The sequence below is a fragment of the Meles meles genome, chromosome 2, assembly GCF_922984935.1.
Source record: "Meles meles chromosome 2, mMelMel3.1 paternal haplotype, whole genome shotgun sequence".
NCBI classification, from domain to species: Eukaryota; Metazoa; Chordata; class Mammalia; order Carnivora; family Mustelidae; genus Meles; species Meles meles.
In genome coordinates, this window is record NC_060067.1 from 120857478 (window position 1) to 120884632 (window position 27155).

At 41.2% G+C, this 27155-nt stretch overlaps 1 protein-coding gene across 3 annotated transcripts in view; it reads left to right on the top strand.

Annotated features, from left to right (window-relative positions):
* ABCG2 (ATP binding cassette subfamily G member 2 (Junior blood group)) overlaps window positions 1–27155 on the top strand; it is a 166817-nt gene that overhangs the window by 130207 nt on the left and 9455 nt on the right. For all 3 annotated transcript variants that reach the window (XM_045987993.1, XM_045987984.1, XM_045987972.1), the window contains exons 3-12: window positions 4529–4588; window positions 5316–5430; window positions 6015–6167; window positions 9335–9492; window positions 14438–14589; window positions 16058–16162; window positions 17330–17577; window positions 22579–22661; window positions 25247–25336; window positions 26492–26616. In XM_045987993.1, the coding sequence (XP_045843949.1) occupies window positions 4529–4588; window positions 5316–5430; window positions 6015–6167; window positions 9335–9492; window positions 14438–14589; window positions 16058–16162; window positions 17330–17577; window positions 22579–22661; window positions 25247–25336; window positions 26492–26616 (1289 nt within the window). The remainder of the gene's footprint in view (window positions 1–4528; window positions 4589–5315; window positions 5431–6014; window positions 6168–9334; window positions 9493–14437; window positions 14590–16057; window positions 16163–17329; window positions 17578–22578; window positions 22662–25246; window positions 25337–26491; window positions 26617–27155) is intronic.

The following is a 27155-nucleotide window of genomic DNA, read 5'->3' on the forward strand; positions in this document are numbered from 1 at the left end:
AGCTTCAGCTCCCATTGACTCTTCCCACCCAAAGTGGCAGTGATGATCACTATGATAGTTATCAAAGGTTGATTTTCTCTTTTCATCCATCTCTTCTGCATGGGTCAATTTGAAGTCTACTGAAAGAAAAAAGCTTTATTCATCATCTCCTCATTCAGTATAGACTCATGGATTTCATATTCAGTGGTAATGCACTATTATCATTATTCTTCTCGATATTCCCATTGTTCCTCATTCGGTTAGTGGGAGACTTTCCTTTTTTTTTTTAAGCTCATTCTTTTGAGATATCCTCTCATTTGAGTAGTTTTGGTACAGCAAGAAGTTTCAGACTCCCTGAATACTTATCTTGCTTCAGACCTGGAATCAGCTGTGGTACCTTTTTATGGAGGATGGTATTTACAAACCAAGATCTGGGTGCTTAGAATATTGGTTGCTGTTGGGATGCCATATGTTCTTAGCCTTCTCAGTGGGTAGACCTAGCAAGCATATATCTTTATATGTGTACACACATATGCCTATACTTGTGTCTGTATATCTGTGTATATAGGTTAAAACCTAGGGCTTCTTAATTCCACCAATTGTAATCTAATACCCCACGGTTCTTTCTACATTTCTGTGTTTGTAAAACATCTCAAAAAGTGAAAACTCTGGCTCTCATTACCCTTGATACACTTACTGATTTGCTCATTTTTCTTATTTTTTAATACAAGGAATTAGCCCACCCTTCAGCTGTCACCTCTCTTCCCCCCATCTCCCTTCACAGCCTGTGTTCCGTTATAGCTGTTGCGTTTTTCCCACTTCTTGACATTTTTTTGCAAGCTTGCCTTTTTGTTTTCCTGTAATTCTCATTTATAAAAATGCAGAGACTCATTTATTCAATAAATTTTAGACATCTCCTAGGTGCTTGACATTGTGCAAGATGCTGGTGACATAGATATGTCCTCTGCTCTCAGAAACCTTCTAGTCTAATGGTAGACTCAGACAAGTAGAGCGTGGCACTATGTTATTCAACCATGATGGAGGGATGGGAGGACCCTGTGGAAGCCCCTAAACTTAAATTGGAGGGCCAGGGACATGAGAGAGTGTGTCTGTGTGTGCCTCTCTCTCTCTCTGTGTGTGTGTGTGTGTGTGTGTGTGTGTGTGTGTGTGTGTGTGTGTAGGGTAGGGAGGGAAGGTACACCAAGCAGTGGGAATGACATGGACTTCTCCATAAAATGAGACCAGAGGATTAACCATTATGCACTAAAATGTAATAGTTGGGACCTCAGTCCTTTAGCTGGGTTTCACTGATGTGTTCAGCATTTAATCATCTATTTAATGATCTACCTATTGTAGACCGCTGTGCTGCATGCTATGGTGGGGTGGGGGGAACTCGAGATGGCACCATTCTTGTTGACAAGACTTTATAATACAAGAGTGAAACTTCCCTGCACGCAAATGCTGTAAAGCCATAAATAAGGGTGGAAAATGAGTTTTGAGGGATGATAGTAGAGTGGAGGGTGGGGTGAGGGAGCAAGGGGACTGTAGACCATAAACCAGAATAGAGGTCAAAAGCCTTTCTGTAAAGGGACTGCTAGTAAATATTTTCCACTTCATGGGCCACACATCTGTGTGGCAACTCCTTGGTCCTGTCACTGCAGTGTGAAGGCAGTCATGGATGTAGACGAATGAATGCGGCTCTGTTCCAGTAACACTTTGTGAACAGAACAGGTGACTAGCCATTGGCTGATCCCTGGCCTAGATGCAAACTCCACAAGTCCTAGGCTTTGTTTTATCCTCAGCTCCATCCCATGTCCAAGAAGAGTGTCTTACCACCTGTAGTAGTTACTGGATAATTGTGCTGAATGAATGGAGGGAGAATTAGCCCCTTCTCCCAACTGGAACTTTTTCTTGCGTTTGTGATTGGACATTACTTTTGTTTTCTGTAATGCTAGGATCTAGTGCCAAAGTAAGCCCAACTCAGAGAACTGAAAGATTGACCTAGCCTATTCACATTCAGTTTTGGGTTAATCATTTAGGATTGTTGGTCTTTATTTGAGTAGATATTGTAAAAACCTGGAAAAAAAGTTTCCTGACAATGACGTCTTAGTGAATATCAAGCTGATTTTTGGTATTTTAGAAGAAGTTACTGGGTAGCTATTAATACAGTTCCTGGCTAGATTTTTTTTTTTATATTTAAGATTTTATTTATTTATTTGAGAGACAGAGAGGGAGAGCCTGAGTGGAGAGAAGGTCAGATGGAGAAGCAGACTCCCCGTGGACCTGGGACTCCAAGACTCCGGCATCATGACCTGAGCTGAAGGCAGTTGCTTCACCAAAAAACCACCCAGGCACCTACCTGGTAGCTATTAATAAAGAAGATGCATCAAAATCCAGAGATAAATGCATCTTGAAAGTTCACTTAACCAATGTGTCTTTTTATACCGTGGGGGGTGGGTGGGGAAGATGACACTGAAAGCATAAGAGATCTCTCTGTTCTACAGCTTGCTCCCAGTTTATCAAACTCATTTTTTTGCCGGGTGTTTCAGTGAGAGGCACCTCAGTTCATGAGCAGAGTGAGAGCTACCTTCCCTCTTAGCCTCCACCAGCCATTTTATACTTGTAACAGTTTAAGCACAAGAGTCAGTAAATGCTGAGGTCCTCTGTGGTTGAGGCACTGGGGTACAACTGCTGTGTGAAGTTCAGCACTCATGGTTATATAACCTTAGGATTAGCCTCTGAGAAACATTGCCTGGGAATGAAATCGATTTCAGCTTTGGAATAGATACTATTTTTATTTTGGGATAATTTTGATTTATCTGTTCCAATAGAGATTGGGCATAGACACCAAGGTTTTGAAAAGGCTTTTCCAGCTTTTCCAGGTCTCTATTTTTTCATGCCTGTTGAGCTGGAGAGACCCTACTTTTTTTTTTTTTTAACTTAATATATTTTTATTTTTTTGAAAGATTTTATTTATTTATTTGACAGACAGAGATCACAAGTAGGCAGAGAGGCAGGCAGAGAGAGAGAGGAGGAAACAGGCTCCCTCCGGAGCAGGGAGCCCGATGTGGGGCTCGATCCCAGCACCCTGGGATCATGACCTGAGCTAAAGGCAGAGGCTTTAACCTACTGAGCCACCCAGGTGCCCTTAACTTAATATATTTTTAAAAGGTTTTATTTATATATTTTAGAGGGGAGACGGGGCAGAGCCAGGGGGGAAAGAGTATTAAGCAGATTCCACATTGAGCATGAAACACAACATGGGGCTCAATCCCATGACACTGAGATCAGGCCCTGAACCAAAACCAAGAGTCAGATACTTAACTGACTCTACCCCCTGGGTGCCCCTGGAGAGAGCATCGTCTCCATTCTCCTTTTTCCAGTCCATTTCTCCTTGCCAGTCTACTGGTTACCTTCAGGATAAAATTTAAACTATTACCTTCTTCTTGAGTCTCAGCACAGTAAACCCTGCCTTCATTTTTTATACCTTCTTGCTCTCTATCTGGGTATTCACTGCCCTCAAATATCTTAGTTTGTCTGGGACATGCTGTGTGTACTCCCATGCCTCTATGTCCTTAAAGGCCGTTCCCTACAGAAAGTGGCATCTACCAGTTCTATGCTGAGAATTTTCCAGTCCACTTACCTGGTACTTTATAAGGGAGAGAATAGTATATTCTGAGGGTACATGTTTTACTTTTCTAATTCAGTAACAGTTTTGTGACAGTTAAGAAATGTATTTTGTTTTTTACCCATGAGGTGCTTTATTCTTAACCACTGAAATCCTACTTCACATATATTGTTTCCTAATCTGACGAGTTGTTTTTTTTTTTAAATATTTTATTTATTTATTTGACAGAGAGAAAGAGATCACAAGTAGGCAGAGAGGCAGGCAGAGAAAGAGAGGGAAGCAGGCTCCCTGCTGAGCAGAGAGCCCGACGCGGGGCTCGATCCCAGGACTCTGGGATCGTGACCTGAGCCGAAGGCAGAGGCTTTAACCCACTGAGTCACCCAGGTGCCCCAATCTGATGAGTTTTAAGTGGTGAGAACGCTACTGGTGATTCTAGAAATCCGTTGACTTATTAATTGTGTTGAACTTAGAGTAGGTAACCACATAGGTGACTTGAAGTAGATCAGTTAATGTCATCAAACATTAGTTAAGACTTGTTACATTCTTTGCACTGTGTTAAGAGGGGTAAGTGTAACAGATATGTTTAATCAGAATCTGTGACTTTAAGGAAACTTGAAATTTCTTGTGTTCTTTTTCAAAGGCTATAAATGTTTAAAGAAGAAGTGAAAGGAGTTTAGAGGGACCCAAGCCATTTTTCTTATAGGTCTTGACTAGTGATTAAGATCCTTCGTGTGCTGGACTTACGTTAATTGACATACGTTAATGGACATTACATTAATTGTCTTTTTCCTTTCAGCATTGGTTTGTGCTTGCTTTCTGTCTATAGTTTAATCACTTTCATTGAGCGTATTAGATGCAGACTCTAAATTTATAGAACGGGTTTTGAAGTGGGCTGATAAACTGATATGTCTGTGCTTACAGTGGCATCATGAGACCTGGCCTCAATGCCATCCTGGGACCCACAGGTGGAGGCAAATCTTCGTGAGTATAATAGTAGAAGTCAGCTTTTCCTTTGGGGTTTTAATGTGCTTTTCAAGATCCCTTTCATGTGAGCAGGTATGTGCCGAGCGTTTGCTGCCTGTCTAGTGTGGTTCTAGGTGCTGTGGATAACATGCATGACGCTAGCTTGGGGCTGGTTGTCCCAAGGACTGGGAAATCTTGGTCAGCTTACTAACAGCATACGATAACAAGACATGACCGGCGTACTGCTGTTGGCTATGATTTGAGCTAATGGGGAGGGAAAGGAGAGAGAAAAAAATTGAAAGTGGGTAGATGGAGCCAAAGGCCCAAGTGAAGACTTACTTCTTAGACAAAGGAGCGCATTGTCTGACTTGAGAGACCACCCCCCCCAAAGTCCCATGACCTGGAAGGCTGTTGGGGAATCTGTGCTGGAGCAGCCAACTGACTTGGTTCCATGTTTTTGGTTTCATGAAGGTGAGAATTGAAAAATATACGTAATTTTATGATGAATCACGAAATTCTACACCTGAACCCAGTTTCATCATGTATGTTGGCTAACTAGAATTTCAATAAAAATTGAATTCAAGGAAGTACCTGAAAAAACAGAAAACCATATACATAATTTTAGGTAATCCATGGAATTTCTTGATCAGTCAGTATTCTAACTTGAGCAGAATTTGGATTTAGAGTAGCTGAGAGATACAGCCTGAGTTGGAGAAAAACAACAACGTAATATGTCCTCTCATAGGTTATTAGATATCTTAGCTGCAAGGAAAGATCCGAATGGATTATCTGGAGATGTTCTGATAAATGGAGCACCTCGACCTGCTAATTTCAAATGTAATTCAGGTTATGTGGTACAAGTAAGTATTTGTGGATTTGTATTTTAGCCTTCTTCTATTTCCGTATGGGCAAATGCCTTTGTTGATAGGTCAGTGTACTTCCAGCTGACCAAATGACATGTGAATGGAACCAGTTTCCTTCACACCAGCTTTTCATAATCCCTTGCTAAGATTCGGAGTGGTGTTAAATGAAAAGGCAGGAAGAATCTGGAATCTAACCTCCAAAGGGCAATGATATCCATTCTAGTTCTGATTTCCACAAGACACTACTGGTCTCCTTTTTTGTCCTACCTTCTCCTCTCTCCTTCCCCTAGCTTAGAAAGATGTTTTGCTAAATTTGTGTAAAGCAGTCTGGACATGTCTGCTAGTAGTAATCATAATTACCTGTGTCGACTTGGATGTACAGATAGGGAATGAAAATTACGCCATCTGCTTTTCCAGCTGTCTGTATTTGGAGTTGCTGTCATTTGTCTATCTGCAAGTTCCTCATTAGCTAGAACTTTATGTTGGATATGATATTCTTGGGGATGAAGTTACATGTGCTTAAGTGAGATGGTATTATAAAAAACCTAATATGTCTTGTTAAAATGCCATTTTGCTTCAAGGATGATGTCGTGATGGGAACTCTGACAGTGAGAGAAAATTTACAGTTCTCAGCAGCTCTCCGGCTTCCGATAACCATGACAAGTCATGAAAAAAATGAGCGAATTAACAAGGTCATTCAGCAGTTAGGTCTGGATAAAGTGGCAGATTCCAAGGTAATGTGAAAAAACAAGATAGGGTCGTAGCCAGCATTAAGATCTCACCTGTGTGGATAGTGTAACTCTTACGCAGAAGTTTTCTACAATGTGCATGCTCAGAAGTGGCTGCTCTCTGTAATATACAGAAATGCGACTTGTTACATAATGTGAAGATGGAAATTAACCAGGTTAAAGAACAACCTAAAAATATTTGGATCCTGGAAATGAAGCGTGGCAGGGTGGTCTAGTGCGTAGAAGTGCCTTTGCGAGGAACACGAGGCCCTTTCCCCATGATTATAGCTCTGGACGCTCTCACACTATTTGTTGGGTCTCAGCTGTAGCTTTCCACTAACTTTCCTTCTTCCTGCTTTCTTTCCCCTTTTAGCTCTCCTTCCTGTTCCTCCAGGAGACTTTGTGCCATTGCTTTTGAGGTATATTTCGGAACTTTTAAATGACAAAAATCCTAGGGTTCTGGCTCTATGTTTCACTTTGCTGTAATTTGGCTTTCAAAATTATATTTCATCAAAGTGCGGTTTCTTTTTTCTTTCTTCTTTTTTTTTGTTTAAAGATTATTTAATTATTTGAGAGCTAGGGCAAGAGAGCACGAATGAAAGAGGGGCAGAGGGAGAGGGAGAAGCAGATTCCCTGCTGAGTGAGGAGCCTGATGCGGGGCTCGGTGTGGGGCTCGATGTGGAGCTCGATCCCAGGACCGTGGGATCATGACCTGAGCCGAAGGCCGACACTTAAGCTACTGAGCTACCCAGGTACCCCAGTAGGGTTTATTTCTAACTTGTGTAGCATCTGAGTTGTTTCTCTATAGCCTTTTCTTTGGCACTTTTGTCTCTCATTCCTCCCTCCCTCTCTTCTATCTTCCTTTCTTCTGCCAGTACTTACTTACGGGCTGTGTGTTATATGCTGGGCTCTTAGGTGTTGGAGATAACAGTTGTGGGCAAGAGAGACAAAAATAACTCCCTTTGTGGTTATGCAGAGTCAGGAGGAAGAAACCAGATGAGCAAGGGAGTTTTATAGTTGGTGACTAAGTATGAAAGATTTGCCTGGAAGACTTTGGAAGCTTTGGGTGAAGATGAACTTTTTAAGATTATGGTGACTATTGTTTAGCATTCTTTTTTTAAGATTTTTTTTTTAAGTTATCTCTACACCCGAGTTGGGGTTCAAATTTGCAACCCTGAGATCAAGAGTTGCATGCTCTACCGACTGAGCGTATGGTGGTGATAGTTTAATTCCCCTGGATATATATCCCTTACTTAGAGATAATGAAGAATGGGGGTTTTCTGCTCGTTATTGCTTAATGTCATACTGTCTGACAATTTAGAAAAACGTAAAATGTATTTTGCTTGTATTTTGTTTGAAAGCTTAGCGCTGAGATGCCACCATTTATCATTTATTTTTGTTTTAGAAGTTTATGAGTTTAGATTTCCTTTGTCTTGATTCTGTTACTTGATTTTGTCTTTTTCTTAAGGTGCATTCCAATCTTTGCCTTTAGGTTAAAGTTCTTTACCAATAGGCAGTCAACTGCCTTAACTTCCTTACATGTAATTCCAGGAAAAATGAGCTGAAGGTAGTTATTGATTTCTTGGAATTTATTTAATTGACTGAAAATATGTTTAAAATTTTTTACTTTTTATGAAAATTTAAATATAGCAGAAATATAGCGAGTAGTCTAATTACTATCATAATTACATGGCTATAGTATAATTAGTATAATGGTATGATTACAAATAATATTCACCTAGATTTCCCAGTTGTTAACATCTTATCCCATACTAGCTTTGGCTTTTTTTTCTGAAATATTTTTTTTTAAAAAGACTATTTATTTATTTATTTGACAGACAGAGATCACAAGTAGGCAGAGAGGCAGGCAGAGAGAGAGGAAGGGAAGCAGGCTCCCTGCTGAGCAGAGAGCCCGACGTGGGTCTCGATCCCAGGACCCTGGGACCATGACCTGAGCCGAAAGCAGAGGCCTCAACCCACTGAGCCACCCAGGCGCCCTTTCTGAAATATTTTAAAGAAAGTTGTAAATATCATATTTTACTCCTAACTCCTCATTTTGCATCTTTTTTTTTTTAAGATTTTATTTATTTATTTGAGAGAGAGAGAGATCACAAGCGAACAGAGAGGCAGGCAGAGAGAGAGAGGGGGAAACAGGCTCTCCACCGAGCAGAGAGCCCAATGCAGGGCTTGATCCCAGGACCCTGAGACCACGACCAGAGCCAAAGGCAGAGGCTCAACCCACTGAGCCACCCAGGCGCCCCAACTCATTTTGCGTCTTAAGAAAAAAGACTTTTGCCTAGGTTACCTTAGTACTGTTACTAACCAACAAAATTAACAGCATCTTAATATCAGCTGTGTTAAGCCATATTCATTCACATTTTCCCAGTTGTCTCCAAAATGTCGGCTACAGCTCAGTTGTTAGAGGATCCAATCAAGGGCATGAGTAGCACTTCCTCGTTATCTCTTTGAAGACTTGTAATGTAGGAATTCTTTTCTACTTCCTGCCTCTCCCCAAACCTTCTTGCTTCCCCTGCCCCCCTGCCCTCCACGCACAATGACATTGACTAGTTGAGAAGACTGGGCCAGTTGCCCTGTAGAATATTCCGGCTTCTGGATTTGTCTGAAAGAATGAGTCAGGAATTCTGTAGTGAGTTGGGATCAGGCAGGGTCAATTTGGGAAGCCTTATGATCATTTAAGAGGTGCTCATGTGGTGTGATAGAAAGTGAACTTTCCCATTTGCAGCCCCCCCGCCCAGGACTTTTAGAGGGTTGGGGAGGGAGGGTGTAAGAAGACTAATAAATTTTAGATGCTTTCCCCTTTTCCTCTCCTACCTTTGTCTCCCTTCTGCTTTGTGATTTCATTATGCCCGGGCCATATATTTTAGTGTTCCAATTTAACTATCTTAAAACTAAATATTTGACTTGATAGGGAACAAGAAGTACCGTTAAGCATGGCATTCATATCATGCTTGGCCACTTCCCGACCTGAGCCTCAGTTTGCTCATGTTATTAAAGAGAAACCTACCTCTTCTCCCATAATTTCATTTATTTGTTATTTGGAATAAGTGAGGATAATGAGATAAAGTGCCTCTTACAGGGTTGGCATGTTGGAGGACCTCAACAAATGGTTGTAGCTGTGGTTGTAATTGTTAATGACGGTATTTGTGCTTTAGGTTGGAACTCAATTTATACGTGGTGTGTCTGGAGGAGAAAGAAAAAGAACTAGTATTGGAATGGAGCTTATTACCGATCCAGCCATCTTGTTCCTGGATGAGCCCACCACTGGCTTAGATTCAAGCACAGCAAATGCTGTCCTTTTGCTCCTGAAGAGGTAAATGCGATGGGAACATTATTCTTCCACTCATCCAATATCAGATCCCCTGCGATGTACCAGGTAGTATTCTCGGTGCAGGAAGTTGAAGAGTGAACACAACAGACAAAATTGTCTTCCTTCTTTGTTGGAGGGAAATAGTCAACTGACAAATAGAAGTGTATCAAGAAAATGAAGCAGGCTAAGAGTGTAGCAAAAGATGGCTGTAGTGGGAGTGGGGGTGCTCTGTTACATAGCAGGGTGGTCAGGGAAGACCTCACTGATGTGACATGTGAGTTGGGAGCAAGGGAATGGGGCCTGGATGTCTGGGGAAGAGAGTCCTCGCTGGAGGGAAGAGCTGTGGGTCCTGAGCATGCGTGAAGAGCCAGAGGAACTGAACTCCAGTGAACTAAGGGGAATGGAGGTTGCTTACTGATTCGTTTTCTGGGGCTGCCATGATGTGGGACCACAGACCGGGTGACTTAAACAACAGAAGTTTAGTTTTTCACATGCTTGGGAGGCTAGGAGTCTAAGATAAGAACATCAGCAGGATTATTTCTTCTGAGGTCTCTCTCCTTGGCCTGCAGGTAGCTGTCTTCAATGTGTGTCTTCATTTCATTTTCCCTCAGTGCATCTGGGGCCTCCTCTCCTCTTCTTATAAGGACAATGATCCTTATTAGATTAAGGGCCACTCATATGACCTTGTTTAACCATAATTATCTCTTCAAAGACCCTATCTCCAAATGCAGGTATATTCTGAGGTACTTGGGGTTAGGACTTCAATGTGAATTGGGGGTGGGGGAGGACAAAAGTTAGTCCATAACAATTAGAATAGGACTTGAGTGGGTGGCAGATTATGCAGGCTTTGTAGGCCACAGTAAGAACGATGGCTTTTATTGTCTCTAGGTAACATGGGAACTTTTAGAGAGTTCTAGAACAGAGGAGTGGCAGCTGTGTAGAGAAAAGAACTGTATAACTGGGCAAGGTGAGTACAAGGAAACCAGTCAGAAGGCTGTTTGTGTTAGCTCGGTTGAGATATGATACTGGCTTTGAGTAGGGTGGTAGTGGTGAGGTGGTGAGAAGTCGTGGATTCTGCATCTGTTTTGAAGATAGAACCAACAGGGTTAGTTCATGAATTGGAGGTGGTTATCGAGAGAACAAATTTCTAAAATTTAGGGCCTGAAAAATGGAAGAATGGAGAAAATAGTTGCACTTATTTTATTCCCCCAGTAGGAGGAATATGTCGATAGGAGAAATTTCAGAAGGTAAATTTTGGACATCTCAAAAAATTAAAAAAATTTTTTAACCTTACAGAAGAGTTACAAGACTAGTACAAAGAAATCTCATGTCTTCTTACTGCGATTTCCCAACTGTTACCGTTTATCTGCATTTGCTCTCTCTCTACCCCTCCACCCCACATAGTCTTTTCCTGACATCATATACCTTCACCTCTAAATACTCTGGAGTGTAACTCCAGGAAACAAGGACGCTCCTCCTCCATTTCCACCCTCCACACCTCCCAGCCGGGACGTCGCCATTGCTGCCATCACCGCCATCCAACCCGTCGACTTCAGTTGGACTTCACCAGTTGTCCCAGAATTATCTCTTTCTCCTTTCTGACTTAGGACGTTCTCCAGAACCTCTTGTTTAAGTATTTTCTAATCCTGAATAGTTTTTCAGTCTCTCCTGGCTCTCGAGTCCTTGTCTATCTTTAAGAGTCCATTTCGTAGAGTGGCCCTCAACTTGGATGCCCCCAGGGTTCTCTCATGACCAGACTCAGGCCATGAGTTCTTGGCAGGGGTACCACAGAAACGATGCTGTGTTCTGCATGAATCAGGGGCTGCCTGATTTTGACTTCTCCCACCATGGGTGATATTCATGACCACCACCTGGTCGTGTTGGTGTCTGCTGGGTTTACCTGCTTCATTGAAGTAACTATTTTTCCCTTCATCACTGGTTGGTATTTGAGATGATCAGATAATATGCCCGTACCCTATTCCTCAACAAATCTCCACCCACCAGTTTTAACATATACTAGCAATTTCTGCCTCTGTCAGTTACTGGTGTGATGGTTGCCAAGTGATTTTTCTATTTATATCATTCTTTCTACATATATTAGTTGGCATTCTACTGTAAAGAACTTTTCCTCCTTCCCCATTTATGTTTTCTCATATTCTTATTTTCATTAATGGATCAGTGGATTATATAACTTAATTATTTTATGATTAGATTAACCCTGATTTGGCCATTAGAAGCCCTTTCAGTCTGACTTTTGTGTCCTTTTGACATGTTCCCTAATCATTCTTCAAGCAGTTCTTTACTTTATGGTCAACAAGATGTTCCAGGCTCATCTTGTACTTTTCCTGTGTCAGATGTTTCTCTGGGGAGTACTGGTACCTTCTGTTGTAGTCAGAATTTAGAAACCAAGGTCTAATTACTTAGTGTGCTCACTGCTACTGCCATTTCATTGCTTCCAGACCAACTTAGCAGACATACCTAGGAAATAGTTGTGGACATGTGTGTGCTTTATGTTTGTGCATATATAACACAGAAATATGTTTCTGTATTTTTTTATTAAAGATTTTAAGCAATCTCTACACCCAGCATAGGGCTCAAACTCACAGCCCCAAGATCAAGAGTCGCATGCTCCATGGACTGAGCCAGCCAGGCACTGCTAGTTCTATACTTTATAAGGGAAATATTTAGAGTATTACTTTATTCTGTATTCATATGTATATAGTTTGAATAGAATGATACATGCAAACATCTGGAATCATCGCTCTGTTAGCATGTGTGTATCAAAAAACCCATGAGTGCATAATATTTCCAATCCAGTCTAACACTTGAATGTTCTTTTTAGTCTTTGGCGTTTCCATATTTGTAAATGTTTTTTTTTTTAAAAGATATTATTTATTTATTCAACAGAGAGAGACGCACAGAGAGACGGAACACAAGCAGGGGGAGCAGGAGAGGGAGAAGCAGGCTTCCCTCCGAGCAGGGAGCCTGATGTGGGCCTCGATCTCAGGACCCTGGGATCATGACCTGAGCCAAAGGCGGATGCTTAATGACTGAACCACCCAGGTGCCCTGTAAATGATTTTTTTTAAACAGGCATAAACTTAACTGCCATTATCTCAGTACATTTCTTTACTTGCTAAGCCAAGTAATTTAATTGTTAAATATAACTAATCTACTAGTCACTCTTGCCATTCCCTCTGCCCACCACCTCTGGGACTGCTCCCTACCACCCCAAATTTTTAAAAGCAATCACACACATTATCTTCCTATGACATCCCCTCCTTGTCGTTACTGTGCTTCCTCGGATGCTCATGCCCTCGTAAGCAAGTCTCTGTGCCAAGATAAGAAGAAATGGGAAGATTTTAGACATCTTAAGTTTGATATGGCAGTTGCACAATAAAGGGAAGATGCCAAGTAATGCGTCAGGTTCTGTTAGGGAATGCATGTTATCTGTCAGTGTGTTAACAGTGTTCATTAGAGGATGGTGGAATGCTCTGGGCTCTGTTGTGTTTTATCCTGTTTGGTACTAGTTAGCACATAGGCATCTTTCCTTGGGTTGGAGGGCTCTAACCTAGAATTTCTGACACACCACTGTGCACACTGATCACTTGGATCTTGTTAATTATCAGATTGCTTCCATTGCTCTGAGATGGAGTTCGAATCTTCCTGTCTCCCAGGAGATACTGATATTGATGCCATTGGTCCTTAGACTACAAAGCTGTCTCATGGAAGCACTTCTCTGCTTCTGGTCCTTCACTGGCTCTTTCTTGCCTTCTGACGAAAGCTGCAGCTTCTGAGTGAAAGGACTCGTTCGTCATGGGCTGGTTTTAGGGGGCAGTCTCTTTTCATAGCTTCTTCCTCTCCCCCTGGCCTCGATCCCTCCCCACACATCCGGGCTTTGCAATGACACGGAAGTACTTGTAGTCTCCTTAGTAGCCCTTGTTATTGCATAGTCTGTTTGCTGTCTTCCTTCTGCTTGACTACATTTTCTCTTCTTGCTTCCTCTGGTTGGCCCCATTGATGTGCTACTTATGTTACTTCAGACTGGGTTAGGGTCTTCCATTTTGCTTATAAGGAACCTTCAGCTTCTTTTATTCCACACTGTACTGAAATGGTTGAATCTGCTGGCCTGCTGGCCTGATCCTCTTTGAGGCAGAGCAACCTTGTACCCACTGCTAACATGCTAGGTGCTTAGAAAAATGCTTAAATTGATAGGTACCGCTTATAAAATATTTTCAATAACGACAGGTTTTCAACAGTGATTTTGGCCTTTGTTTCTTCTATCTGTGAGTAGTACCTCCCATGTAAATGTAGTTTAGCAATGTTTTGGCCTTGGAATCAGACCAGGGATCAAATCCCAGCCCCGCCCCTTACTGTGACACTTAGGGCCAGTCGTTCAACCCTAACATAAAGGTAATAATATTATTGGTACTGCCTGGTAACAGTATTGTGAGAATTAAGATAAATATGAACGTATATAATAGCAAAGACATAGTAAGTACTCAGTAATGTTAATTGTATCATTAGGGCAAAAGAATGAAAACCAATTCCTGCAAAGCGAGGAGATTTAAATGATCAGTGAAAATGGAGCATACAACCATCATTTTAACATTCAGTCCATGATATGTTTACAAACTTGAGTGTTCTTACAGATTACCTGGGTGCCTGTTAGAAATATGGATTCATTAGGCCCAATATGTCTGAGAAGACTGTCCAGGGCTCTGCATTTTTCATGAATATTCTGGTTGATGACAACTGCCCATGAAACTCACTTTAGAAACCCTCGTATTTCATAAAAGCACTGCCTTTAGGTCTCCTGACAATCAGATAATATGAAATGAGGAGTTGGTAAGAGAAAATCAAGTCGAACTAAGAATAGATGATTAAAGTTGCCATGATGTTCAAGTTTTAGATGTTTAATGACTTTTATTTTTTCGCTTTTAACTTAGGATGTCTGAACAGGGACGAACGATCATCTTCTCCATTCATCAGCCTCGTTATTCTATCTTCAAGCTGTTTGATAGCCTCACCTTGTTGGCCTCAGGAAAGCTAATGTTCCATGGGCCTGCCCAGGAGGCCTTGGGGTACTTTGCGTCAGTAGGTATGCTTGACTTTTTCATACAATAAGATCCTTTCCTAAACGAAACCTGAAAGAGAGCAATGGAGGTCTCCAGGAGTGCTCTTTGGTCTTTGAGTAGACATACTATGGCTTCCACCACTCTAAAACATCTTTGGTGAGTTTGGTGCTAGAATTTTTCTTCACTTTACAGTGCTACCTTGTTCTTTAGGGTCTCTTTCCTGTCCTATTCGACTATGCCTGCATACATATGTATGAATATTTCTGTTGGGCCGATATCTGACCCTCTTCCCAGTTCTGGTGACCTTTCACTAACAGTTCAATGAATGTGTTGGCCTCATTAACCAGTTACCTGTCAGTTGAACATTTTTGAAAAGGTCTCATAATATCCCCAAATATTTTGTCTTCTTGTCCAGATTATGGATCAGGCTTTCTCGTGTCATTCCTTTTTATGGGATGTTGATCTGCTGTGGTGGGGATTCATGAAAATGCTACTTAAAATTTTCTAGTAACATTAAATTACAGATTTCGGCTTTGAGGGGGTATGAGAGACTTACCAGTCAATAGAATGACTCGTTGTAAGTCTTACTTTGAGGGGCCAACACTTCTGACAGTTTTGGACTGCCTGGTTCTATTTAGAATGGAGATATATAATTTTTTTTAATGACTCATGCAGTCTGTTTTATTTTAGAGATATTTGGATAGGATTACAGATGGTGCTCCATGACTCCAAATACAGTTTTAAATATTCAGTAGCCATCTTTGAAGATTTTTGTTTAATCTCTCTCATTTAAAGTTAATAAGCACACAAGGTCTAGGGGGTTTAGGGGAGTTGAACCTAATAAACTACAGGTCAATTGATTCAGAGGATCATGCCACGAGGAGTTGAGATAAGCATTCACCTGGGCCAATCACATTCTCTTGGGAGTGCTGCTCTGGGATTTGTTCTCTATATTGGAATTATGACAGCACAACGCATGATCATTTGGCAGGTGAACTAGGAGAACTGAACACACCCCTGGCCTCTCCCAGGTGCTGTCTTGCTGTGCCCTGGCATTCTTGCTTTGAGGAGCATTTGTCCTAGCTACAGCTTTTTTTTTTTTTTTTTTTTTTTAAAGTTAATTTTTTCTCCTTGGACCAAATTAGATTTTTGAAGCAGTTCTGATAAGCATCAGAGCATACTGATAGCTGTTTCAGGTCTCATGAATTATGATGGATAAGGACCAGCTATTAACTTCGGACTTTTGGGGAGTCCAAGGTTGGTTTTGAGTATATTGCTTTTCTGGAAGACGGAGCATTGTTGAAATTTTGTGTGATTGAATATATAAAAAAGAAAGGGTACATCAGTGAAAGGAGAAGAGGGGAGAAAAGAAAGAACGAGATGAGGGAGAAGTTGTTCTCTTCCCCTGCCTCACCTCTCTCACCCCTGAAAGTGAGTTTTTACTTTCTAAGACCATCAAGTTTATATACCGGAGTTGCCTTCTGTTTGTAGGTTACCAGTGTGAGCCTTATAATAACCCTGCAGACTTCTTCCTGGATGTCATTAATGGAGATTCCTCTGCTGTGAAACTGAACAGAGAGGACCAAGAGGATGAAGGTATGTGAATCTGTTGAGAGTACCAGATTATTGTGAATGGAATTGGCCGAAGTTTAACCATGTGGCAGCTCAGGAAAACATGGCTTTGTGAATTTATATTAATGCTGTCCTCTGATAATAGTTGTCTTAGTCCGTTTGGGCTGCCTACCAAAGATACCATACACTAGGTGGCTTAGACAATAATCATTTATTTCTCACAGTTCTGGAGCCAGAAGTCTGAGGTGAAGGTACTAAAGACTCAGTATCTGTTGAGTACCTGCTTCCTGGGTAAAAGATGGGCGACCATCTTCTCGAAGCCTCCTCACATGATGGAAGTGAGGAGGGGCCTCTTTTATAAGGGTTCTAATCTCATTCATGAGGGCTACATTCTCATATGACTTAATCACCCTTCAGATATGATCACAGTGGGGATTGGGTTTCAGCATGTAAATCTTTTTTTTTTTTTTTAAGATTTTATTTATTTATTTGACAGACAGAGATCACAAGTAGGCAGAGAGGCAGGCAGAGAGAGAGAGAGGAGGAAGCAGGCTCCCTGTTCAGCAGAGAGCCCGATGTGGGGCTCGATCCCAGGACCCTGGGATCATGACCGGAGCCGAAGGCAGAGGCTTTAACACACTGAGCCACCCAGGTGCCCCTCAGCATGTAAATCCTGAGGGAACATGAACATTCACTCTATAGCACTGGTCAACATAGATTTTGTTTTCCGTGATTGGTGTATTTTTGATTGAATGTATACATGACTATTCATGTGATAGTGTCACTTTTAAGGGGAAATTTCATGAAAAATACCCATTTATATAATGTTTTGAAATAAGAAACTTGGCAATTTATATATTTGCATATAGAAGAAAACAAGGACTAGGTTTGTATATCAGGAATTATAACTCCTTCTGGTAAGAAGTGTATTTTAAAAGAATTAGGGTTTAAGTGTTATAGTTAGGAAAAGGCAGTAGGTTTGCTGTGTTCTTAGGTTTATGGAAGCAGTCGGGCAATTTAACTATTTTTCTAATATTATAAAGCAATGACAGATCTAATAATTTTTTATACTCAAGCATTAGAATTATGATGTTAGGAAAGAACCGAAGAAAAGGGTTCCAGGAAAATGGACTAAGTCAGTTGTTATTTTATGAATAATGTTTCCCTTCTTTATCCACCTTTATTCCAAAGTCAAGGAGACTGAAGAGCCTTCCAAGAGAGGTACTCCACTCATAGAAAAAATGGCTGCGTTTTATGCCAACTCTGACTTCCACGGAAAAACGAAAGATGAGTTAGATGAACTCCTAAAGGGTCAGAAAAGGAAGAGCTCATCCTTAAAGGAGATCGCCTATGCCACCCCCTTCTGTCATCAACTCAGATGGATTTCCAAGCGTTCATTCAAAAACTTACTTGGCAATCCCCAGGCCTCTATAGCTCAGGTAACCTGGCAGATTCTTTGGATTATGCTGGGACATAATCATGTGGGAGCATTAGGTTCTGATGTAATCTATTAAGGTTATGCTTATCTTCTACTCAAGCTTCCATTTATTTATCCCCACTCCATTTGGGATATAAAAATAGCCAACAGCATAAGTGAAACACCATGAAATTTTTACTTATGGAAAACTTTTTTGTTTTTTTTTTTGTTTTTTTTTGGACTACCGAATTAAGACTTTTTGTTGATTTAGACTAGCTGTAATGGGTAATCTTTGTTGAAAAATCTTTTCTTCAAAGATGGTGAAATAAAGGAAGTGTTTAGCCACAGTTAGGGTTTTCTGGTGGCTGCACACATTCGTTTCCTGACTCATTCAGCAAGTCCTCATTGACTATGTGTGCCATTTTGGGAGCTTGTATACAGGGGTGAACAAAATGGGTGAAAATAAAACTCCTGTTCTCATAGAGCTTGTTTTCCTATGAGGAGTGACAGGTGATGAATTCATATATAATGAACTAGATAGCAAGTCATATGGTAAAAGGAGCTATGGAGAAAGTTGAAGCACAGTGGGGGAGAAAGGAAGAGAGAGAGAAAGGAGAGTGGGAGAGAGTGGAAGGGGGTTGTTGCATTTGAAGTCAGGAGGTCAGGGAAGCTGACATCTAGATCCACTGAATGCAGCTGAAGGTCACAGGGGTCATCTGCTCTCTCAGGGAAGAGCCCGTGTACAAATGGTCTTCCTCATCATTGACCTTCTTCATTTAGGAGTTCTCATCTTAGGAAAGCACTAGGTACCTGAACAGTCGGCAATTAACACAACATAGTAAGCAGCTTGAGTTCTGCTAAATAAGGCTATTCGCTCTCCCATTAACTTTCTTTTGATGAAGAGGAAATCATGTTCTTTTCCCCTTTGGCTGGCTCTGTTGGTAGTCATTGATTTGTACCCCTTTATTGTTGTTATTCTCAGGTTCTCTGTTCTACAAACCCCTAGTATTCCCAGTTCATTGGTCCATCTTTTTTTTTTTTAAATTTTTATTAATATATAATGCATTATATGCCCCAGGGGTACAGGTACAGGGCACATACCCTCCCCAATGTCCATCACCCAGCCACTCTATCCCTACCTCCCCACCCCCCAGCAACCCTCGGTTTGTTACCTGAGATTAAGAGTCTTTTATGGTTTATCTCCCTCCTGATCCCATCTTGTTTCATTTTTTCCTTCCCTACCTCCCACAATCCCCACCCTGCCTTTCAAATTCCTTGTATCAGAGAGATAATATGATAATTGTCTTTCTCTGATTCACTTATTTTGCTTAGCCTAATACCCTCTAGTTCCATCCACATCGTTGCAAATGGCAAGATTTCATTTATTTTGATGACTGCATAGTATTCCATTGTGTATATATACTACATCTGTTGATGTGGTCCATTCTTTTTAAGGAAATCAGTTTAGCCAGTTATTTTGGGGGTTGTTGATTTTATTTATTATCAGTCATTGGATTTCTGTTGAGTACCAAAAGATGGCATGTTTTTGGCACTAATAGAATATTACTGATTTCCTGGAGCACTTGGGTGGCATAGTCAGTTGAGTGGCCGACTCCTGGTTTCAGCTCAGGTTGTGATCTCAGAGTTGTGGGGTTGAGCCCCAAGTTGGGTTCCTTGTTCAGTGTAGAGTCTGCTTAAGACTCTCTCTCCCTCTGCCCCTCCCACCCCGCCCCATGGATGCATGAGATCTTTCTCTCTCTCCAATAAATAAATGAATCTTAAAAAAGATATGATTGACTCCTTAACCACATGAACCATAATTTTCGTACTTCGGTGCTATTGCCTTTTAAGTATTAGTACTCAGAATCTCTGTCCCTCTTTAAGATATACTGCTAATTGCTCCAAACATTTTTGCTACTATTATTTTGTATTTCTCTCAGAATATGAATACTTCTGTGTACTATCAATCAAAGTTAAATTTTTATTTTTTTAGAGTAGATTTGCTATCATTTGGAAACAAGTCTGATAAATTAAGTTAGCCTTGTTTACCCATTTTTTTCAACAGTGAGATAATGTAATGGAGTTGATTCTTTAGTATGATTTATACATTATATTTTTTTACTTGGAAAATAGTGTAAATTCTCTTTTTTCTAAAAGTGATTTTTAAGTATCTTGTCCAAGTCACACATACAGTAGTGCTGGGCAGAATGTGATTAGAATGTGGAGTTTTTTCTTTCTTTTTCTTTTTAAGTTTTTATTTAAATTCTAGTTAGTTAATATACAGTGTATTGTTAGTTTCAGATGTACAATACAGTGATTCAACACTTCGGTACAAACCCTGGTGCTTATCACAAGTGCCCTCCTTCAGCCCCATCACCTCTTTCACCCATCCACCCACCCATCTTCCCTCTGGGAACCATCTCTTTGTTCTCTGTAGTCAAGAGTCTGTTTCTTGGTTTGCCTCTCTCTTTTTCCCGCTATGATTGTTCTTGTTTCTTAAATTCCACATAGGAGTGAAATCATATGGTATTTGTCTTTCTCTGACTCATTTTGCCTAGTATAATGCTCTCTAGCTCCATCTATGTTGTGTGAATGATGAGATTTCCTTCTTTTTTAGGATGAGTAATGTTTCATTGTATATACACCACATCCTCTTTATCCATTCATCAGTCGATGGACACTTGGGACCTGTCTATAATTTGGCTATAGTAGATGATGCCGCAACATAGGGATGCATACATCCCTTTGAATTAGTAAATGATTTGTAAATAATTACGTTTGGGTAAATAATAATAGTGCAGTTGCTGGGTCATAAAGTAGCTCTATTTTCAGCTTTTTGAGGAACCACCGTACTGTTTTCCAGAGTGGCTGCACCAGTTTGCATTCCCACCAACAGTGTAGGAGGGTTCCCCTTTCTGGAATGTGGAACTCTTTCTAATACAGCAGAATTCTGCATCTTCTGTTGCTGGGCTTCCTCAGCTGCAGACCCAGGCCTCGTGCTGCCGGGCCGCGTGTTCACCCTGCTTGCCTCCTCAGTGAACTCAGTTCCACAGAAGGAGTCCTAACAGTGCTCAGATTCATGGAGCTCTTATAGAACAAAGATAGAACACTGCATCTCTCTGAGCATCTGCTGTTCTGATTTGTACATAGTGGCATGAGGATAGGAGCAGGCAAACCTTTTTTGTAAAGGGGTAGATAGTATATACCTCTGGCTTTGCAGGCCGTGTGGTCTTTGTCTCAGGTAGTCAACTCTGCCATTTTTGCAAGAAAGGAGCAATAGATAATACATAAACAAATGATCATAGCTATGTTCCAATAAAACTTTACTGATGGCCACAAATTAGAACTTCATCTAAATTTAATGTGGCAAGAAATAGTCTCTCCTCTCACTCTTTGAGAAGAGTGGTAAAACCTGTTCTTAGCTAGAGGGCTGAACAGAAGTAGACCCTAGCTTACTGACCTTTGGTTTAGTGTTTTTAATCTGGTATGTATGTTCAGTTCTTTAAGTGTTTGAATATGAGGCTATTAAACTGCTTTACGGCTTCCTGCTGATAAATCTCATGTTTGTAATATTACAGCCATGCTTAGATTTCAACTAGTTATTTATGTGATTGAGACTTTGCTTCTGATAATGCCATTTAACTAAATTTGGACGACCTTGGAGTAAATGGATCATCTGTATAAAAGGATTTAATGTTCATTTAAGGTGCATGGGTTTTTCTCATCAAACCAATTTGGAAAACACTGGGATATTTAACATGTGACTATAGATTAGTTTTTTGCTTTTTTTTAAGATTTTATTTATTTATTTGACAGAGAGAGACACAGCAAGAGAGGGAACATAAGCTGGGGGAGTGGGAGAGGGAAAAGCAGGCCTCCCGCTGAGCAGGGAGCCTGCTGTGGGGCTTGATCCCAGGCCCCCGAGATCATGACCTGAGCCGAAGGCAGACGTGATTGAGCCACCCAGGTGCCCCCATTCTGTCAGTCTTAAAAACAAAAATGATGTTTATTTAGTGTTCTTAGGAGTCCCCCAAGCGAGTAAGTGAATGCAGGTGAGAATGGCTAAGAATTGGCAGCCTAGTTCTACACTGTTGGCTGTAGGTCCTTGGACTGAGGTTGCTTGAGGAGCTGTGACAAGAGAAAGGGCCGTGGCAGCATTTGAGTGCCCTCAGAGAGAGCCGGCTGAATGCTTTGGTGGCTGTGACTTTGCACTTTTCCAGTGCAGGCAAGCCCTGTCCTCTGGGTCGGGTGGGTGGTCAGTTAACCCCTGTTTCCTTATCATGCAGAATAACATTGTTAGAATTTTTTTTATGTGTGCTCAAAAAATTGTATTTATTTATAATGGTAAGAGAAAGATATCCTGTTTTTACTTGTACTTCTTGAAATATAAAACTGCATGTTCACTGGCACAAAAGGTTGAGAGTTCAGATCAGAACTCTTATCCATTTGGACTGTACTCCTCCAATGACTTAGCCAGGCACTTTCATTGTTCTGCTGGCCTTCCCAGGCCTCATAGCCTTAACTGGACCTTGAATTGGCTTGGTGAATCACTGGGAGGATCCTTAGCATTCGGGGCATCTATTGTGTTCTCTCAGCCTCTCCAACACATGGATCAATTATTTTTTAATTTAGAAAGCAGTCTTGGGGCACCTGGGTGGCTCAGTAGGCTAAAACCTCTGCCTTCAGCTCAGGTTATGATCCCAGGGTCCTGGGATCGAGCCCCGCATCAGGCTCTCTGCTGACCAGGGAGCCTGCTTCTTCCTCTCTTTCTGCCTGCCTCTCTGCCTACTTGTGATCTCTCTCTGTCAAATAAATAAATAAAATCTTTAAAAAAAATAAAGAAAGAAAGCAGTCTTATAATATACACTGTTTTATATTCACCCAAGGACTTTGTTTGAACCACCGGAAGTGTGTATCTCAATGAAGAGACTTGATTACATATCTTGTAATAATAAATGGTGTGTTAAGTTTTTATCTTTCATTAAAACTTCTTTTTCTTTCTTTTTTTTTTTTTTTTGAAAAGATAATTGTAACAGTCATCCTGGGATTGGTTATAGGTGCCATTTTCTATGATCTAAAAAATGATCCTACAGGAATCCAGAATAGGTAAGTAAATTTGGATCTTGATTGTGAGAAAGTGCTGTTACATCTTTCAAGCTAGTGAAAATCCGTTAAGAATTTGAATTTGAGACAAGTACAGGGTCAGCTGAGGATCAGGATAAGTCAGTGAATTGCAAGCTGAATGTGTGTGTGTATGTGTGTGTCTATATATATATATGTAATTTATACAGATTATACATGTTGTTAATTTTTACCATCTTGACCAGTTTTAAGCATACAGTTCAGTGACATTAAATGCATTCACATTACTTTGTAAAAGAATTTATTTATTTAGAGAGAGCATGTGAACATGGGGAGGGGTAGAGGGCGAGAGAGAATTTCAAGCAGAGTCTGTGCTGAAGGCGGAGCCTGATGTGGAGCTTGATCTCATGACCCTGAGATCATGACTTGAGCCAAGATCAAGAGTCAATATTTAACTGACTGAACCACCCAGGCTCCCCAGTACATTCACATTATTGTACAACTATTACAACCATCCAACTCCAGAACTCTTTATCTTCCCAAACTGCATCTCTGTACCTATTGAGCAACAATTCCTCGTTCTCCCTTTCTTTAGTGCCATTATACTTACTGTCTCAGAATTTGACTACTCAAGGTAATCATGAGGGGAATGCAAATCAAAAACCACATCACCTGACACCAATTGGGATGGCTATTATTATTATTTAAAAAAGAAAAGAAAAGGAAAAAAAATAAGTAGATATTGATTACCAGTGAAAAGAATTTGAATACCTTGCATTATTTAGCAATAAAAATTATTTACTGTAAAACAAACCATATGATTTAGAAGGAATAGCATTACCTCCTAGTTCAGAGTCATGATGAACATAATAGTATTGTGGATATATAAGGCTTAACAAATCGAGCTAAACTGTTGCATGTCCCATCTTTCTTTCTTTCTTCTTGTTCTCTTTCTTTCTGCCTGTCCCGTATTTCTGAAATTAGCTTTTACTTTGCTAGTAGACTTACTTGTGCGGAAAAAGTTACATAGCCTCCTGTGTACCAGGTCTGGCTATTTTCTGTTCATTAATTATTGTATAAACATTTACTTATAAAACAGTCTGTTCTCAAAAAATGAATAAATAAATAAGAATAAAACATTCTGTTCTCTCAGTCCTTTCTTTCTTTTTTGGTGTTAAAAAACATTACTAAGTGTCTATGGACATTTTTTTGAGAGGCTGTACAACTTGGGTTTATATTTTTAAAAATGTTCTCTCGTATTCTTGTGTCATTTAAAGATTTTGGTTTTTATTTATTTATTTATTTGACAGACAGAGATCACAAGTAGGCAGAGAGGCAGGCAGAGAGAGAGAGAGAGAGGAGGAAACAGGCTCCCCGCTGAGCAGAGAGCCCGATGTGGGGCTCGATCCCAGGACCCTGGGATCATGACCGGAGCCGAAGGCAGAGGCTTTAACCCACTGAGCCACCCAGGCGCCCCTTCTTGTGTCATTTAACTGATGGGTCACTTTAGCTCTTTCAGTGTCAACTCACATCCTCAGTGTCAATGAAATGGTATGGTTTTAAAGGAAAGCCCAACACCAGTTTTGGAATGTTGGCATGCTTTCATAACATGCGTTTGTGTAGCAAAGTGTAGATTAACTATGACTTTCCTTTTAAAGCCTTAATTATTTTACTGAGAAAGAAGCATTATTAGTCTTCCTTTTCCTATACGTACACAGATTATTCCTTTATAAACATCATTTTGTTTTCTCTCTCTTTTTTTTCTTTTTAAAGCTTTTATTTATTTATTTGACAGACAGATCACAAGTAGGCAGAGAGGCAGGTAGAGAGAGGGGGAAGCAGGCTCCCTGCTGAGCAGAGAGCCCGATGTGGGCCTCGATCCCAGGACCCTGAGACCATGACCTGAGCTGAAGGCAGAAGCTTAACCCACTGAGCAACCCAGACGCCTGATACTTGTTGTTTTTGTTAGTTAAAATTCAAGATGATGATATTTTTATGACCTACATATTCATCAACACAGACTACCATCACAAAGAACCATAGGCTGTGTGGCTTAAACAATAGTCTAAACAACAATTTCTTATACTTCTGGAGATCAGGATCTAGAGATCCATGGTCATGTTCCAACGAGAGCTATCTTCCTGGCTCACAGGGGGCTACCTTTTTGCTGTGTCCTCACACAGCAGAGAGCGTGCACTCTGATGTCTCTCCCTTGTCTTTTAAGGGCGCTAATCCCATTGTGAGAGCCCTACCCTCATGACCTCATCTAAATCTAATTACCTCCCAAATTCACTGTCTCTAAATAACATCACGTTGAAGGTTCGGGCTTTAACGTAGGAATGCAGGGGAGAACCCAGTTTAATCCATGCAGCCCAGCACAATGACTTCCAGACTGTGCTTTGTGGACTCTGAGGGGTACCACTGTGGATACCCAGAGATGGTGGGGAGAAGGCTGATGGCACGCGTACTTCCCTGTTTTAACCGGAACAGTTTCTATTTAATGTTATGAGGTATCCTTTGAGGAGAGCATTTTGCAGTTAGAAAATTGACCTAAGAATGTTTTATTGACTGCAGTGCTTCCCCCTCTCACCCCTTTTCTCTCATTGCAGGTCAGGGGTGCTCTTCTTCCTGACGACCAACCAGTGTTTCAGCAGTGTGTCAGCTGTGGAGCTCTTTGTGGTCGAGAAGAAGCTCTTTATGTGAGTAGGTCTCTGTTCCAGGAAGGGGGCTCTCCGGTATCAGGGGCTGTTGGTCAAACTGGTCATATCCAGTACTGGGTCCCAGCTTGGTTCCCGAGGATTACCCACATTAACTGAGAAAAAGCAGCCAGAGGTTGGGAGGACAATTGTGAGCACGAAGGGCTTGATACTAAGGGGGAAAGGAGTTCAAGATTAAGGCAGAGCCAGCAAATCCAAATGCTGCAGAAAAAGCAAGCCATAAAGGGGCAAAAAAGGATCTTTTTTTTTTTTCTTAAACAAATGAGAAGTCATGATGGCCCACACAGGCAAAGTCAGAGGGGCTTGGTAGAGAGAAAGTCGTAGGCTGAGCAGTACATATAAGGTGTGGAGGTCAAGCTGACAAAGAATGTGGACCCAGCTTAGCCCTCAATGGGAGAGAGATGGAAGGAGCCAAAGGGCAGCCTTAAAATAAAGTAAGGGCCCTTTTGCTTCTTGTGTTTTTCGAAGTTGGACAAGATTTGCCCATATTCCCATACGGAAGAAAGGAATCATTCCAGAGGGAGAGAATGATACTGGTGGAGGAGTTTGGAATTACAGGAGGAAGATGTCAGGAAGAGGAAGGGATCTAGAGCTGGAGAGGGAAGGAAGCAGGATTTGACAGGGATGTGTGGTTGAAAGGTGTGATTGTTGAAGGAAGAAGTGCCGCTTTCTTTTTGTCATGAGAGAAGAAGTGATCCAGGGCTGCTTTAGGAAGCTTGGAGGATAGCAGAGCCGCCACCTATTTCATAATCAGAAATGGGAACAAAGTAAAGCCTCTACCATAACTGAGCTCGGCTACTGGAGTGCTATTCTTCCAGGAGAGCCAGTGTTGGGAGAGAGGAAGGAGATGCAGATCTGCTCACTGGGAGTGGGTGCTCAGGGAGCAGAATGGATGGCACCCAGAGGGAGTTGTATAATGAGAGGAGGGGTATTGCACAGACTCTTGTGGGGGTACGGCACAGGTGAGGCTCACACCCACAGTGGTGCCTGATGCTGACAGGATGGAGGTTCACCTCAAGGATGTGAGAAGCTGTAGTCATTCGACCCTTGGTGGTGGCGGAAGTCTGTAGGTAAGCAAGCAGCCCAGTCTGGTTTCTGCCTTCCTTAACTAATGTAGGATGAATTTTTCTTTTTTAGACATGAGTATATCAGTGGATACTACAGAGTGTCGTCTTATTTCTTTGGAAAACTGTTATCTGATTTACTACCCATGAGGATGTTACCAAGTATTATATTTACTTGTATAATATACTTCTTGTTAGGTAAGCAGTATGACAAAAGGTTTGTGTCTTTGCTCTTCGATATGAGGGCAAGCCAATTTCTTTTTACCAGCTTCATTTTGGTTCTCAAACTCTGAGCCAAGCCAGTGAGATAAGGAGACATCTATCCACATGCATACTCTGAAATAACTGTTCCCTGAGGACATTTTTGTCTAAACTTGTCCTAAACTAACTTTTAAAACTACTTATAAAACTCAATTTTACTGAAAGATGCTGTGTGTCATTTATCAGCATGGAAAGAATTCACAAAACTATATGAGACTATGATGGAGGAGCTGGGATACTTACTACGTATTTGTATTATTATGATATGTGTCTGTGTGTTTACACGTAAAGATAGTGAAAGACGGATGTGAGGGCGATCTGGCTGCGACATCTGTCACCCCATTGATCGCCAGGGTTGATTCGGCTGATCTGGCTGGCTAGGCGGGTGTCCCCTTCCTCCCTCACCGCTCCATGTGCGTCCCTCCCGAAGCTGCGCGCTCGGTCGAAGAGGACGACCTTCCCCGATAGAGGAGAGG